Below are 14,853 nucleotides of genomic sequence, written 5' to 3' on the forward strand. Positions count from 1 at the left end.
CACATAATGACTTCCTTTTAAGAGAAACATGTGCTAATAAGGCAAGCTAGTGAACTAGAGCTTATGAAATCTGGATGGTGACCCACACCAGGAAATGGCAACTGAAACACAAGGGTGACACCCATGAGTGTGTGCAGGTGGTCCCTCCCTCCATGGTCAGTGGGCATTCCTGACGCTTGTGGGAGACCAGGAGCTGGCCATGAGCTGGAGGGCAGCTGGACGCGTACGGCATGGGGTCTGTGAGAGTGCTTTCACCTGTCCATCACCCTGCTGTCCATCACCCTGCTGTCCATCACCCTGCTCCCAGCCAGGAGGAGCTCCAGGCCTGCCGGGACACTGTTTGGGAGGCAGCCCAGCATCGTAAGATGCTCTGCTTGGCACCTAGACGCTGCCACTTTGGGGAATCAGGCCCACAGTAGGGCCTCCTGGCAGGCTCTCCCCTAATAACACGTTGTCTCTGTGTGTCCTTCCCCTGATGGAGGCTGTGCCTCCTGGGCAGGAGCTATGTCTTCATCCCAGGGCTTGGTACCTGGTCAGTGTTTGTTGAATGAATGAATGATTGCATGGAGTGACCAACTTCTCTGCATCTCACAGCCTCCCTTTAAGATGGAAAACACTGAAGACTATTTCCGAGTTACTGGAGAGATTCTGTCTGTGTTAGGAGGAGTCTATTTCTTTTTCCGAGGGGTAAGTGTTCTTTCCCACGTTGAGAGTTTCCATTATCGCGAAAACAAAAAGGCAAGAGCGGCCCTGACCACTCACTCACTTTTCTATTCATCAGACACCTAATGGCCCTGCTTGGGGAACTCAGAGACGCAGAGCCGAAGATGAGATGCCCTTCAGGCAGTCATGGCGGGGGCAGGAGGGTGCTCAGGGCGTCTCCACAGGCCCAAGGCAGGCAAGCTTGAAAATAGATACTCCGGCCTCTCCATGGAATGTAATGTTTAATTTCAGAGGCAGAGTGGAGGCCTCTTAAGTGAGGATCGTGACTGGTAGTTATTTAATTAATCAAACCAGCGTGTGAAAGCTCTGGGCAAGGAAGGAACTCTGCATGCGTACTGGAATTGCTTTTTTTTTTTTTCTGTCGCCCAGGCTGGAGTGCAGTGGCGTGATGTCAGCTCACCGCAATCTCCGCCTCCTGGGTTCAAGTGATTCTCCTACCCCAGCCTCCCTAGAAGCTGGGATTATAGGCACCTGCCACCACACACTGCTAATTTTTTTGTATTTCTAGTAGAGACACGGTTTCACCCATGTTGGCCAGGCTGGTCTTGAACTCCTGACCTCAAGTGATTCACCCACCTCAGCCTCCCAAAACGCTGAATTACAGGCGTGAGCCACTGCACTGGCAAGGTATTGTTTTATTTTTAACTGGAAATTCAAACGTGGAATCCTTGGCCATTTTTTTTTTTTTTGTAATGCAGGAGTAATCTTTTCTTTGAACATGGAACCCACTGTTTCAGATTTTTCATCACCTTTCTTGCAAACACCATATTTATATCATCTAAGATTTCTAGTTTCAGCTTCTTTAAAGAAGAGTGAAAACTTAGATGCATAAAAAATGTCTGAATGTAGAATTTGAGATGATTGTGTTTTTTTTTGACTCCAGAAACCCTTGTAGTATTTTAATTTTAATTTTTATGAGATGGGGTCCTGCTCTGTCACCCAGGCTAGAGTGCAGTGGCACGATCATGGCTCACTGCAACCTCTGTCTCCCGGGCTCAAGTGATCCCCCCACCTCAGCCTCTGGAGTGGCTGGAACTACAGGCAGGCACCACCACGCCAGGCTCCATTGTGATTTTTATCCCCCAGTCTTTTTGGTGTAAGCTATACCCAATTTTTAAAAGTCGCTCATCTTTATGGAATTGTTCTGTCATTGAACTTTGTCTTCACAGAGTCTTTCTTTTCACAGTTCACGTTACAATAAAGTACAATGCCACAGTACATAGCAAGCGTGGCGGGATTGGCAAGAGCAGGGTGGACCTGAGGGAGGGAGCAGAGTGTGGGGCTGTCCTGGACAGGACTCCTGGCTGACAGTGGCAGCTTCTTACAAGAATTTTTTTTTTAACACTTACTTAAAATTAAGAAAAAAGTATGCTTAGGGGGTGAAAAAATTAAGAAAAATGTGGCTCATGCTTGTAATCCCAGCTACTTAGGAGGCTGAGGCCAGGAGTTTGAGACCAGCCTGGGCAACGTAGTGAGACTCTGATCTCTTAAAAAAAATTAGGAAAAGGTCGGGCGTGGTGGCTCACGCCTGTAATCCAAGCACTTTGGAGGCCAAGGCGGGCGGATCACCTGAGGTTGGGAGTTCAAGACCAGCCTGACCAACATGGTGAAATCCTGTCTTTAAAAAAAAAAAAAAAAAAATTAGGAAAAGGCTGGGTGTGGTGGTTCACGCCTATAATCCCAGCACTTTGGGAGGCTGAGGCAGGCGGATCACAAGGTCAAGAGATCGAGACGATCCTGGCCAACATAGTGAAATCCTGTCTCTACTAAAAATACAAAAATTAGCCGGGCGTGGTGGTGTGCACATGTAGTCTCAGCTACTCGGGAGGCTGAGGCAGGAGAATTGTTTGAACTTGGGAGGTGAAGGTTGCAGTGAGCCGAGATCACATCACTGCACTTCAACCTGGCGAAAGAGCAAGACTCTGTCTCAAAAAAAAAAAAGAAAAGAAAAAAGAAAAAAAATTAGGAAAAAAGCACCAATTAGAAAGAAGAAAAAAATTTGCCCAATTCGGTACACAACTGATAACATTTTGGTGACTTTCCTTCCTGTCTGCACTCCTGGGTATATTTGTAAATCCACTGTGTATTTTTTGTTTTTGACAGGGTCTCGCTCTGTCACCAGGCTGGAGTGCAGTGGTGCAATCTTGGCTCACTGCAACCTCTGTGTCCTGGGTTCAAGTGATTCTCCTGCCTCAGCCTCCTGAGTAGCTGGGATTACAGGCGTCCACCACCACATCCGGCTAATTTTTTGTATTTTTAGTAGAGACGGGGTTTTACCAAGTTACCCAGGATGAAGGTCTTGAACTGCTGTCCTTGTGATCCACCCTCCTCAACCTCCCAAAGTGCTGGGATTACAGGCGTGAGCCACCGTGCCCAGCTCCACTGTGTACTTTTGGCAATCTGTACTGACGGGGTCACCTAGTGTTACCCCATTGGCCTGATCCATGCCGTTCCACCCTTTCCACAATCTCTGCTTTCACACGCTCCGCACCCCATCATGGCGCCATTTAGGAAGCGTCTGAGTGCTGGCCATCTAGCCACGTCAAGCATTGCTGGGGACCTTCCTCTGTCTGTTTACCTGCAGATTCAGTACTTCCTGCAGAGGCGGCCGTCGCTGAAGACCTTGTTTGTGGACAGCTACAGTGAGATGCTTTTGTAAGTGACCCTTGCACTCATTTCCAGTCCAGTCCCAGGTGACAGCAGTCAGTTATCATGTGAGCTCTCATTTACGCTGCGCCGGGCGCATAGTGGGACCTCAGTGAACATGTTGAAGGAATGGCGGAAGGCACTCCATGGATACTTGTGGGCCGGGCAGGGTGACTCATGCCTGTAATCCCAGCACCTTGGGAGGCCGAGGCTGGGGGACGGGGGTGTCGGATCACTAGGTCAAGAGATCGAGACTATCCTGGCCAACATGGTGAAAAATACAAAATGTCTCTACTAAAAATACAAAAATTAGCCGGGTGTGGTGGCACATACCTGTAGTCTCAACTACTCTCAAGGTGGAGGCAGGAGAATCGATTGAATCCGGGAGGCGGAGGTTGAAGTGAGCTGAGATTGCCTCACGACACCCCCACCTGGAAACAGAGCAAGACTCTGTCTCAAAAAAAAAAAAAAAGATACTTGTGGGATGAATGAATCCTGAGGGCCATTCTGTGCCAGGTGCCAGGGATGGACGAACTGTGCCGTGAATTACAATCCCAGTGAGAACACTCTCGTTAACCTTTCCATTCTCCATCTGCCATTCAGGAGGTTGGCCCTGGAATACTGGATGAACCAGACATGGTCCCTGCCTTCAGGGAGTTTCCTGTCTTTAACAGGGTTGGGGTTCCTCGACCTTGGCACTGTTGCTATTTCGGACTGCATAATGCTTAGTGTGGTGGTGGGAGCTGCCTTGTGCCTTCTAGAATATTTAGCAGCATCACTGGCCTCTACTCACAGACGCCCGGAGCTCTTCCCTGTGCCCCAGTCTTGACAATGAAGAATCTCTCCAGATGTGGCCAAAGGCCCCTCACTTGTTGGGGGGTGGTGCCAGAATCACTCCTGGTTGAGAACCGCTGCTTTAGGAGGGGGCAGATGAGTGAACGCACCGTTACAGAACAGTGTGGATGGCCAGGCGCGGTGGCTCATGCCTGTCATCCCAGCCCTTTGGGAGGCTGAGGTGGGCTGATCACTTGAGGTCAGGAGTTCAAGACAAGCCCAGCCAACATGGCGAAACCCCGTCTCTACTAAAAATACAAAAATTAGCCGGGCGTGGTGGCACATGACTGTAGTCCCAGCTACGCAGGAGGCTGAGGTGGGAGAGTCACTTGAACCCCGGAGGCAGAGTTTGCAGTGAGCTGAGGTTGTGTCACGGCACCCCCGCCTGGTGACAGAGCGAGACTGCCTGAGGAAAGAGAGAGAGAATGCGTGGGCTGAAGGAGTCAGGGCAGCCCATCCCTAGCCCCTGCAGTCTGGGCCTCTGAGCAGCCTGCGGCCTTTTGTTTTGGGGGCGCCTGGCCTCCCAGGTTCCTGTGACGGAGCTTTCTGCCCCCCACCCCCAGCTTTGTGCAGTCCCTGCTCATGCTGGCCACCGTGGTGCTGTACTTCAGCCACTGCAAGGAGTACGTGGCTTCCATGGTGTTCTCGCTGGCCCTGGGCTGGACCAACATGCTGTACTACACGCGCGGCTTCCAGCAGATGGGCATCTATGCCGTCATGATAGAGAAGGTGGGTGCCCTGTGCCCCAGGGGGTCTCCTAGGACCCCGATTACCTCGTGGGCGCGGGAGACGCTGTCCCATGAACTCCACCCATCCTCTCTGTCTTGCCCGGGAAGGGGCTGGCTTAGCTCCCAGCCCATTTTCCAAGAATCAAGCAATCTGGCCTTGACCTGGCTGTGTGTGGGGTCCCCTGAAACCTGACCCCTCTGCATACCAGGCCTCCGTCTCCCCACCGGAAGGAAGGCTATGGGGGAAGGGTGGATGCTCCCTCAAGACCCCCGAGCTGAGAACCAGCAAACCCTCCGGGCATTCTCAAGATGCACCCCCAGGCTGACACAGCCCGGCCCTCCCCTCGGCTCCTCCTGGGCCTGGACTTGGCTCTGATGAGCCTGCTCTCTCCTGCAGATGATCCTGAGAGACCTGTGCCGTTTCATGTTCGTCTACATCGTCTTCTTGTTCGGGTTTTCCACGGGTAATGGGCTTGGTCAGGGCTGGGGGAGGGCGGGGCTCTGCTGGCCTGGGCCTCCTGAAGACTGCCAGGTGCTGAGTGAGGAGGGTAGACAGGTGCATGTCTGCAGTGACAGAGAGGTAGGCAGAGGACACACTGAAATAAGCCGCAGAACTTGGACAAGTGATTCATAACATATTTTAAGCAGGCCGGGCATGGTGGCTCAAGCCTGTAATCCCAGCACTTTGGGAGGCCGAGGCAGGTGGATCACAAGGTCAGGAGTTTGAGACCAGTCTGGCCCACATGGCAAAACCCCGTCTCTACTAAAAGTACAAAAGTTAGCCAGGCATGGTGGTGCATGCCTGTAATCCCAGCTAGCCAGGAGGCTGAGGCAGGAGAATCTCTTGAACCCGGGAGGCAGAGGTTGCAGTGAGCCGATATCACAGCCTGGGTGAAAGAGTGAGACTCCGTCTCCAAAAAAATAAAAGTTGTTAGTAATTTCCCAGGCCAGAAGGGTGCTTGCCTGTTGTATATCATTTTGGCTCTGTTGCTTTTTTCAACTTTTAATTTTGACATTATTTCAGACTTCCAGAAAAGTTGCAAGAATAGAACCATTACCTTCTCTGTACTCCTCACCCAGATTCCCCCAAATTACCATGTTTTATGTTATCACTTTCTCCAGCCCTGCACACACGCGTGTGTGCGCCCACACACACACGTAGGCCACACGTGAAAAAGACTCAGAGTAAGTTGCAGATATGATCAGCCCTTTTACCACAAAACACTTCACTGTGTATTTCCTAAAAGAAAGAAAGTTGTTTTACATAAACACAGCTGAAAGATCACAGGCAGGAAGGTCACATGGATTCACGCTATGATCGAGCCCACAGCCCTGTTCCAATTTCATCAATTGTCCTCCTAAGGTCTTTAGCAGAAAATGAGAATCCTGGATCATGCATTCCGTTCCATTGTTATGCTTCTTTAGTCTCCTTTAATAATTAATTGACTAATTAATTCATTATTTTTCGAGACAGAGTGTCATGCTGCTGCCCAGGCTGGAGTGCAGTGGTGCCTGCCATCTCAGCTGACGTTCAGGCCATTCTCATGCCTCAGCCTCTCGAGTAGCTGGGATTACAGGTGCTACCACCCCTGGCTGATTGTTTTGTATTTTTTGTAGAGACGGGGTTTCGCCACGTTGGTCGAAGGCTCCTGACCTCAAGTGATCTGCCCGCCTCGGCTCCCTAAGTGCTGGGATGACAGGCGTGAGGCGCTGTGTCTCCTTTATCTGGGGCAGTTCCTGGGTCTTCCCTGGTCATTTGTGACCTTAGAGTTTGTAATGAGTAGAGGCCAGTGGTTTTGCGCAGTGTTTCTCAGTCTGGGTGTGTCTGATGATTACAGCCAGGCGTGCGCTTTTGGCCAGAGTATCAAGAAGCGCTGTGTGTCTTCTTCAGTATTTTTTTTTTTCTTCCATGATCCGCCTGCCTCGGCCTCCCAAAGCCCTGGGGTTACTGGCGTGAGGCACCGTGCCCGGCCCTTCAGTACGTTTTATTGGGAGTCACATGACGTCTGCCTCACCTCTGGAGACGTTAGCTTTGGTGACTTGGTGTTGGTGGGTCGGCCAGACTTTTCCATGGTAAAGCTACTGTATTTACCTTCGTAATGGATACTTTTCAGGGAGATGCTGGGAGACTGTGTGGATAGCCAGACTTCTACCCAGAAGTTAGCATCCATTGATGAGCCTTACCTGAATCACTTCATCCCATCCTGGGGCCAAATGATGACTTTTTTTTTTTTTTTTTTTTATTGAGGTGGAATCTTGGCCTGTCACCCGGGCTGGAGTGCAGTAAGCGATCTCAGTTCACTGCAGCCTCTGCCTCCTGGGTTCTGGCGATTCTGCTGCCTTGCCTCCTGAGTAGCTGGGCTTACAGGTGTGAGCTACCCGGAGGGCTGGGATGACAGGCCACTGCACAGCCTCCACATCATTTTTTGAGTACTTGAGTCTGCTCTGATGCTCATCCAAGTCCCAGAGTTACATGGTTCACAGGGCGCACCCTCCCCGCCCCCACCCTGCAGTTTGCGTTAGAATCTCTGGCTGGGAGGGATGGGCAGCTGGATCTGAAGGCCCTGCATTTCAGTAGGTACAGAAGGGACTGACTGGGCCAGGGGGTTAGTGGGTACTGGTACGCAGAACTGCTGCGGAAGATCTCAGGCTCTGTGCCCCACTTCCCAAAGAAACGCGCAGAGTGTTGGAAGAGGCCAGTCTGCTCTGAGCTCCTCAGTGCTCAGGGTTGCATAATGGACCTCTAAGGGATGCAGGCAGACAGGGTGTGACGGACAAAGCAAGTGTGGAGCCAGAGCTGACAGGTACGGTTAAGCAGGTTGTGCACTGCACAAAGGCGGTGGCTGTATGCACATTGCACATATAGATTTATATGTGTATATATGTATTTTTCTAATAGATGATGATAAAGTTCATAAAACAATATATTGTAAAAAACTTTTTGATAGTTTTAGAGAAGAAGTGCCTTAAAAATAACTTCTCACGAAGGTGCCACATGGCTGAGCAGGAGGGTGTATGTCTGGGCACTCGGGGTCTTGGCTTCCATCCAGCAGCGCCCCACCCTCTCCATGCCCTGTAGCGGTGGTGACGCTGATTGAAGACGGGAAGAACAACTCTCTGCCAACTGAGTCCACGTCGCACAGGGGGCGGGGGCCTGGCTGCAGGCCCCCCGATAACTCCTACAACAGCCTGTACTCCACGTGCCTGGAGCTGTTCAAGTTCACCATCGGCATGGGCGACCTGGAGTTCACCGAGAACTATGACTTCAAGGCCGTGTTCATCATCCTGCTGCTGGCTTACGTCATCCTCACCTACATCCTCCTCCTCAACATGCTGATCGCCCTCATGGGTGAGACGGTCAACAAGATCGCGCAGGAGAGCAAGAACATCTGGAAGCTGCAGGTGGGTGGGGGGGTGGCGGGGGCAGGAGAGCAGCCAGGAGGGCGCGGGTCCACTGCCTTACACAGCTGGGCACGTGAGCCCTGCAGGAAGCCCGGCCAGGCCCGAGGATGCAGCCTCAGCACCTCCGTCCGTGGACTCCCAGCAAGCTCCCCCGGCCAGCATCTGCTCAGGGCAGATTAGCTCAGCTGGTGTTTCTAGACCGCATGCTTGGTTGTGGCCTGGGTGGTCCTGGAGGGAAGGAGGAAGAGGGCTCAGCCCACAGCGTGTCTGCCTCAGAGGAGCCTGGTGTAAGGAGGGCCCTAGAGGCCAGACTCAGGGGAGCAGCTAGCACGGGGCAGGGCTGCCAGCTACGTTTCTGAGCCCCGTCGCCGACATCTGCAACCCCAACTACTAATAATAAGTTTCCTTCTTATTAAGAAGCACTTTCTCTGTCCTACCTGAGCTCATTTAATCCTCACAACAGCCCTGGGAAATGCATTCTATTACTGTTCCTTTTTTTTTTTTTTTTTCCCTGAGACAGAGTTTTGCTCTTGTCGCCCAGGCTGGGGTGCCTTGGTGAGACCTCGGCTCACTGACTGAAATCTCTGCCTCTTGGGTACAAGTGATTGTCCTGCCTCAGCCTTCCTAGTAGCTGGGATTGCAGGTGGCTGCTACCACGCCTAGCTAATTTTTGTATTTTTAGTAGAGACGGGGTTTCACCACATTGGCCAAGCTGGTCTCGAACTCCCTCCCTCAGGTGATCCACCCGTCTTGGCCTTCCAAAGTGCTGGGATTACAAGTGTGAGCCACTGCGCCGGACCATACTGTTCCGTTTTTGAGTGAAGGCACTGAGGCGTAGGCGTAGCAAAGCTGGCTATCTGTGCACAAGGCCACACGGCTAGTGAGTGACAGAGCCAGGACCTGGCCCAGGCGGTCTCACCCGGGGCCTTGCTCTCAGCCCCTTGTGAGCGCCTCAGGGTGGGGTCTGGAGCATTCCGTTTCATGCCTTGGGCTGCCCTGTGTAGGCCCAGCAGGCACCGGTAGCACCTGGGCAGGTCTGGGCTGGCTAGGCTGGGCTCCCGGCATAGAGCGTGTCCCTGCCAGGCTCTGGGAACAAGGCCAGCATGGAGGGCGCTGGATACCAGCCCAGAGGCATCTGGGGCTGGGAGAGCCCCCGGGGAGATGGGTCCTGGCAGCCACGGGGCCCTGGGATGCAGCCTCTGCCCCTTGGGCCTCTGCCCTTGCTGTCTTCCTGCAGAGAGCTATCACCATCCTGGACACGGAGAAGAGCTTCCTGAAGTGCATGAGGAAGGCCTTCCGCTCCGGCAAGCTGCTGCAGGTGGGGTACACACCTGACGGCCAGGACGACTACAGATGGTGCTTCAGGTAACGCCAGGCTTCACCCCAGTCGGAGCCTGGGAGCTTCGGGGCTCCCCGTGGGCACAGAGGCTGCCTCGGGGCCTCCTGGGCCCATCATGAACACGGGGTGCTCTCCCAAGGCCAGCTGTAGGGAGGAGGCCCCCTCCAGAGCTCAGCTGTGAGTCCGCACAGGACCCATCTGAGATCTCAGCTGGTGCGACCCAGACACGAAATTCCAGAAAATTCCAGGTGTCCCAAGGGGTCGTCTAGTGAGCAGGGTCAGAGCCTGCCGTCCAATATTTAAAGTCCTTGGGCCTCCCGGGATGGTCAGAGATCACATCTTTGGGGATGGTGTCCAAAAATCAAGTCCTCTCTGCCCTCCCTACCCACTGTGTCCTGATGTGTGTGTTTCTTGGACTGGGCCTGTGGGCAGAGCACTCGGACCAGGAAGCTGGCCCAGCTCTCAGGCTGCCCCGATCCCTCGCCCTGCAGGGTGGACGAGGTAAACTGGACCACTTGGAACACCAACGTGGGCATCATCAACGAAGACCCGGGCAACTGTGAGGGTGTCAAGCGCACGCTGAGCTTCTCCCTGCGGTCAAGCAGAGGTGAGGTGGGGAGGGCCGGTGCTTGGCGCCTCCTCGGTTGGTGGCCCAACATTGGCAGGGGGAGCCTTGCAGGCCCTTGCCGGGCTCCTCACCCCCCAGGACCTGGGCACTGAGCAGCCCCTGACGTCAGCCATGTGCACATAGTCCTGGGCTGACGTGAGTGCCTCACGCATGCTGATGCAGCTGACGGCGTGCCAGGCCCGTGCAAGCAGCTGGACCAGCACCTCCAGCCCACGCACCTGTCCTCAGCACCCCGGGGGATGCAGCCAGCCCCGCCCTGCCTCCTTGTGTGGGCTGCCCTGCCTCCTTGGCTCTGATCTTCACCCTGCATGTGTGCATGCCGCGTCAGAGCTCTGTGGGGCTGTGCAGACACAAACAGCCACACGGGAACAGGTGTCACTCATGAACACATCCAGGCAGGTAGAGAAGAGGGGAGGGAGAGAGAGGAAAGGGGATGCTTTCAGTAGAAAAACCCCGGGGAGGCCAGGTGCGGTGGCTCACGCCTGTCATCCCAGCACTTTGGGAGGCTGAGGCGGGCGGATCGCCTGAGGCCAGTAGTTCAAGACCGGCCTGGCCAACATGAAGAAACCCCATTACTACTAAAAAAAATACAAAAATTAGCCAGGCATAGTGGGGGGCACCTGTCATCCCAGCTACTCGGGAGGGTGAGGCAGGAGAATTGCTTGAACCCGGGAGGCGGAGGTGGCAGTGAGCTGAGATCGAGCCACTGCACTCCAGCCTGGGGGACAGAACGAGACCCTGTCTCAAAAAAAAAAAAAGAAAAAATAGAAAAACTCCGAAGAAAATTACTACCAGAAAGAAAGCCGTTTAACAGTTACTGGTAAACATTTAATAGAAAACATTAAAAATGTCAAATTGAGGACATTTACTTAAAAAGGAAGCAGGCCTAGTTTATAGTGGACACATTTTGAGTTAAAATGAAAACGCTGCACACTTTGTTTTGAGTTACTTTGTATTCAATTGTAAAAAATTGTGGTAAAACACGTATCATTTTAAGTGTACAAGTCTGAGGCATTAAGCACGTTCGCATTATTGTACAACTATCACCACTCTTTCCAGAACTTTTTTTTTTTTTTGAGATGAAGTCTTACTCTGTCGCCTAGGCTGGGGCACAGTGGCACGATCTGGGCTCACTGCAACATCTGCCTCCCAGGTTCAAGCAATGCTCCTGCCTCAGCTTCTGGAGCAGCTGGGATTAGAGGTGCCCGCCACCACACCTGGCTGATTTTTGTATTTTTTTTAGTAGAGACAGGCTTTCACCATGTTGCCCAGGCCGGTCTTGAACTCCTGACCTCAGGTAATCCACCCACCTTGGTCACCTGAAGGGCTGGGATTATAGGTGTGAGCCACCGTGCCTGGTCTTTTTAAATTTTAAATTTTTAAAAATCTTTAGCTGCTAAGTTTGTGTTATTTTAATTTTTATTTTTTTTGAGACAGAGTCTGTCTCTGTCACCCAGGCTGGAGTGCAGTGGCATGATCTTGGCTCACAGCAACCTCCACCTCCCAGGTTCAAGTGATTCTTCTGCCTCAGCCTCCTGAGTAGCTGGGACTATAGGTGCACGCCTCCACGCCCGGCTAATTTTTGTATTTTTAGTAGAGACGGGGTTTCGCCGTATTGGCCAGGCTGGTCTCGATCTCCTGACCTCGTGATCCACCGCCTCAGCCGCCACAGTGCTGATTCCAGGCGTGAGCCACCGCGCACGGCAGGTTTGTGTTGTTTGTGGGATTGCCGTTTTCTGCTGCCTAATGTCCCATCTCTGAAAAACATCTGCTGTGTGTAGGTTGCCTAGTTCTGTGACTGCTGACAGCAGGATGGCTAGCACAGTACTAGATACTCCATTACAGCTGGAAAGGAAAATCCATTTTATCAAAGGCTCATTTTTAGAAAATTGCTGGAGGCCCATCGGTTTTTCCACAGGCCTCCTGCAGTCGTGTGATTTTCCTGAGTTCTGTCGGACGTTCTCCCCGCGTCACGCAACCATGCTTACTGATGATCTCTTGGTCAGCTGTTAACTGGTCTGACTTTGTCAGAGCGCTACCGAAAGGCAGCTTTGCGTGTGATTCGAGCGGTTCTTCAGCGTCACTCTCGTTGATTTAGTGAAATCCCACATCTTTGACGGATTCGCTGTTTTGCTTTGCAGTTGATTTGCATCATGTTTGCATGATGTTGTTGACAGTTTACAACATTGCACAGACACTGTGATATTTATAAACACATCGACCCAGTGACAGGGATGGACATGTTAATTGGGGCAGGGATGGGGGATGGTTGGAGGTTGCCTGACTTCACATTTATAATTTATTTTCTTTTTCTTTCTTTTTTTTTTTTTTGAGACAGAGTTTTGCTCTTGTTGCCCAGGCTGGAGTGCAGTGGTGCCATCTCGGCTCTCTGAAACCTCTGCCTCCCGGGTTTAAGTGATTCTCCCGCTTTGGCCTCCTGAGTAGCTAGGATTACAGGCATGGGCCACCACACCCAGCTAATTTTATATTTTCAGTAGAGATGGGGTTTTTCCATGTTGGTCAGGCTGGTCTTGAACTCCTGACCTCAGGTGATCCGCCCACCTCAGCCTCCCAAAGTGCTGGGATGACAGACATGAGCCACCGTGCCCGGTTGTTTTTCTTTTCTTTTTTTTCTTTCTTTTTTTTTTTTTTTTTTTTTCAGACGGCGTCTTGTTCTGTTGCCCAGGCTGGAGTGCAGCAGGCCTGGACCCGGAATCCAGCTTCCTTGGCAGTGCTCTTCACCCAGAGCTGCCCTGGTGTTGAGCCACTAATGGGGCAGGCCTCAGCGTTGCTCTTTGGAGGACTCCTCTCCCTCCCACTTGGGCAGGGAGGAAATGGCCAAGAGGGGCAGGCGATGGGCTCTCTTGAGTCCGAAAACAAGTCGGGGTGGGGTAGAGGAAGAGAATTGAAGGAGCCATCCGAGTCCACGAGGCTCTCTGAGCAGTTGCAGGAAGAGGACATGGCATGATCCAGCTCCTGCAGGGAGCACTCGCATGCCTGGGCCTCCTTTTATGCAGGGATTTGTGAGGCCAAGAGGCAAGTGTTCGTTTTGCTGCATCCAAGGTAGTCATCGTGTTTTACCCTTCAGTTTCAGGCAGACACTGGAAGAACTTTGCCCTGGTTCCCCTTTTAAGAGAGGCAAGTGCTCGAGACAGGCACTCAGCTCAGCCCGAGGAGGTTCATCTGCAACAGTTTTCAGGGTCCCTTAAGCCGGAAGATGCTGAGGTCTTCAAGAATCCCCCTGCTTCCGGGGAGAAGTGAGGACCTCACACAGAAAGCACCGTAAATGCTGGGCCCCCCACTGCCTCAGGGGGCTGCTAGGGGAACTCCAGTGCTCGGTCAGCAGCATGGCCTGGTCCGGGCCTGCTCAGCCTGTTCCCAAGTCTGCGTTGGACAAGTGTGGGAAGCCGTGTTGGAAGCAGGAGGAGTGACGTCCATCCAACACCACTGTCAACAAGTGAACCTCCAACAGGCTTTCGAGTTCTTATCCACTTTATTCAACAGTGTGGACTGTCAGTCTCTCCTGGGACATGTTACGCCCTTGTTTTCTTTTCTTTTCTTTTCTTTTCTTTTTTTTGAGACAGAGTTTCACTCTTGTCTCCCAGGCTGGAGTGCAATGGCGCGATCTCGGCTCACTCCAACCTCTGTCTCTGGGTTCAGGTGATTCTCCTGCCTCAGCCTCCCAAGGAGCTGGCAGTACAGGCATGCACCGCCAAGCACAGCTAATTTTTGTATTTTTGGTAGAAACGGGGTTTCACCATGTTGGCCAGGCTGGTCTGGAACTCCTGGCCTCAGGTGAGCTGCCTGCCTCGGCCTCCCAAAGTGCTGGGATTACAGGCGTGCGCCCCTGCACCCAGCCGTCTTTGATTTTATATTACTAGGAGCAAAAGTAAATGAAGCCCAGGAAAACACCTTTGGGAACAAAAACCCACCTTTGCTGGAAAACGCAGAAGCCCTTCCTCTCTGTAGCGTGCTTGCTTTCCTACCTGCCCCGGGTGGCCTGGGGGGCGATGTTGTTTACTCCCCAGGAAGGCAGGGGAGGCCGGTCCCACTCCCAGCTCTGGCAGAATCAAGCTGCTGCAGGGGTGCCTTCTTCATCCTCTGGATGATGAATCACAGCCTCAAAAATAGGTAAAAGTACAGAACCACGTCCCAAAGGTACCTGGTAAGAACGTTGGAAAGATCTTCCAGATGTTCCATTTGCAGGCCCCCCAGTCCTGCTTTCCCACAACGGCGGCTGCTTCCCCTCCATCCATACTGGCATCCTCAAATAAATGTATACGCATACATATATATGGTGTCAAGGCTGAAGTTTGTGCTGGGTAACGGGCTGGCATAGCTCACTGGCCCTGTGTAGGCTGCTTGTGCATGCGTGTGTGCACACGTGGGGGTGTGTGTGGCTGTGTGCATGCACACAGGTGCACATGTGTGCGTGTATGTGTGTGTGTGTGCACACATGGGGGTGTGTGTGGCTGTGTGCCTGCATACAGGTGCACATGTGTGCATGTATGTGTGTGTGTGCACACGTGGGGGCGTGTGTGGCTGTGTGCATG

The 14,853-nt window shown here is 52.5% G+C and overlaps 1 protein-coding gene across 3 annotated transcripts in view; it reads left to right on the forward strand.

The window, feature by feature from the left end:
* Positions 1-13,922, forward strand: part of TRPV1 (transient receptor potential cation channel subfamily V member 1) — a 26,851-nt gene extending 12,929 nt beyond the window's left edge. For all 3 annotated transcript variants that reach the window (XM_032270062.1, XM_032270064.1, XM_032270063.1), the window contains 8 exons: positions 595-687; positions 3,308-3,378; positions 4,767-4,932; positions 5,329-5,395; positions 8,011-8,333; positions 9,571-9,698; positions 10,164-10,279; positions 13,389-13,922. In XM_032270062.1, the coding sequence (XP_032125953.1) occupies positions 595-687; positions 3,308-3,378; positions 4,767-4,932; positions 5,329-5,395; positions 8,011-8,333; positions 9,571-9,698; positions 10,164-10,279; positions 13,389-13,561 (1,137 nt within the window). In that variant the 3' untranslated portion in view covers positions 13,562-13,922. The remainder of the gene's footprint in view (positions 1-594; positions 688-3,307; positions 3,379-4,766; positions 4,933-5,328; positions 5,396-8,010; positions 8,334-9,570; positions 9,699-10,163; positions 10,280-13,388) is intronic.
* Positions 13,923-14,853: the final 931 nt, after the last annotated feature.

The sequence above is a fragment of the Sapajus apella genome, unplaced genomic scaffold (genome assembly GCF_009761245.1).
Source record: "Sapajus apella isolate SASKATOON/1434 unplaced genomic scaffold, GSC_monkey_1.0 scaffold202, whole genome shotgun sequence".
In the NCBI taxonomy this organism is placed as follows: domain Eukaryota; kingdom Metazoa; phylum Chordata; class Mammalia; order Primates; family Cebidae; genus Sapajus; species Sapajus apella.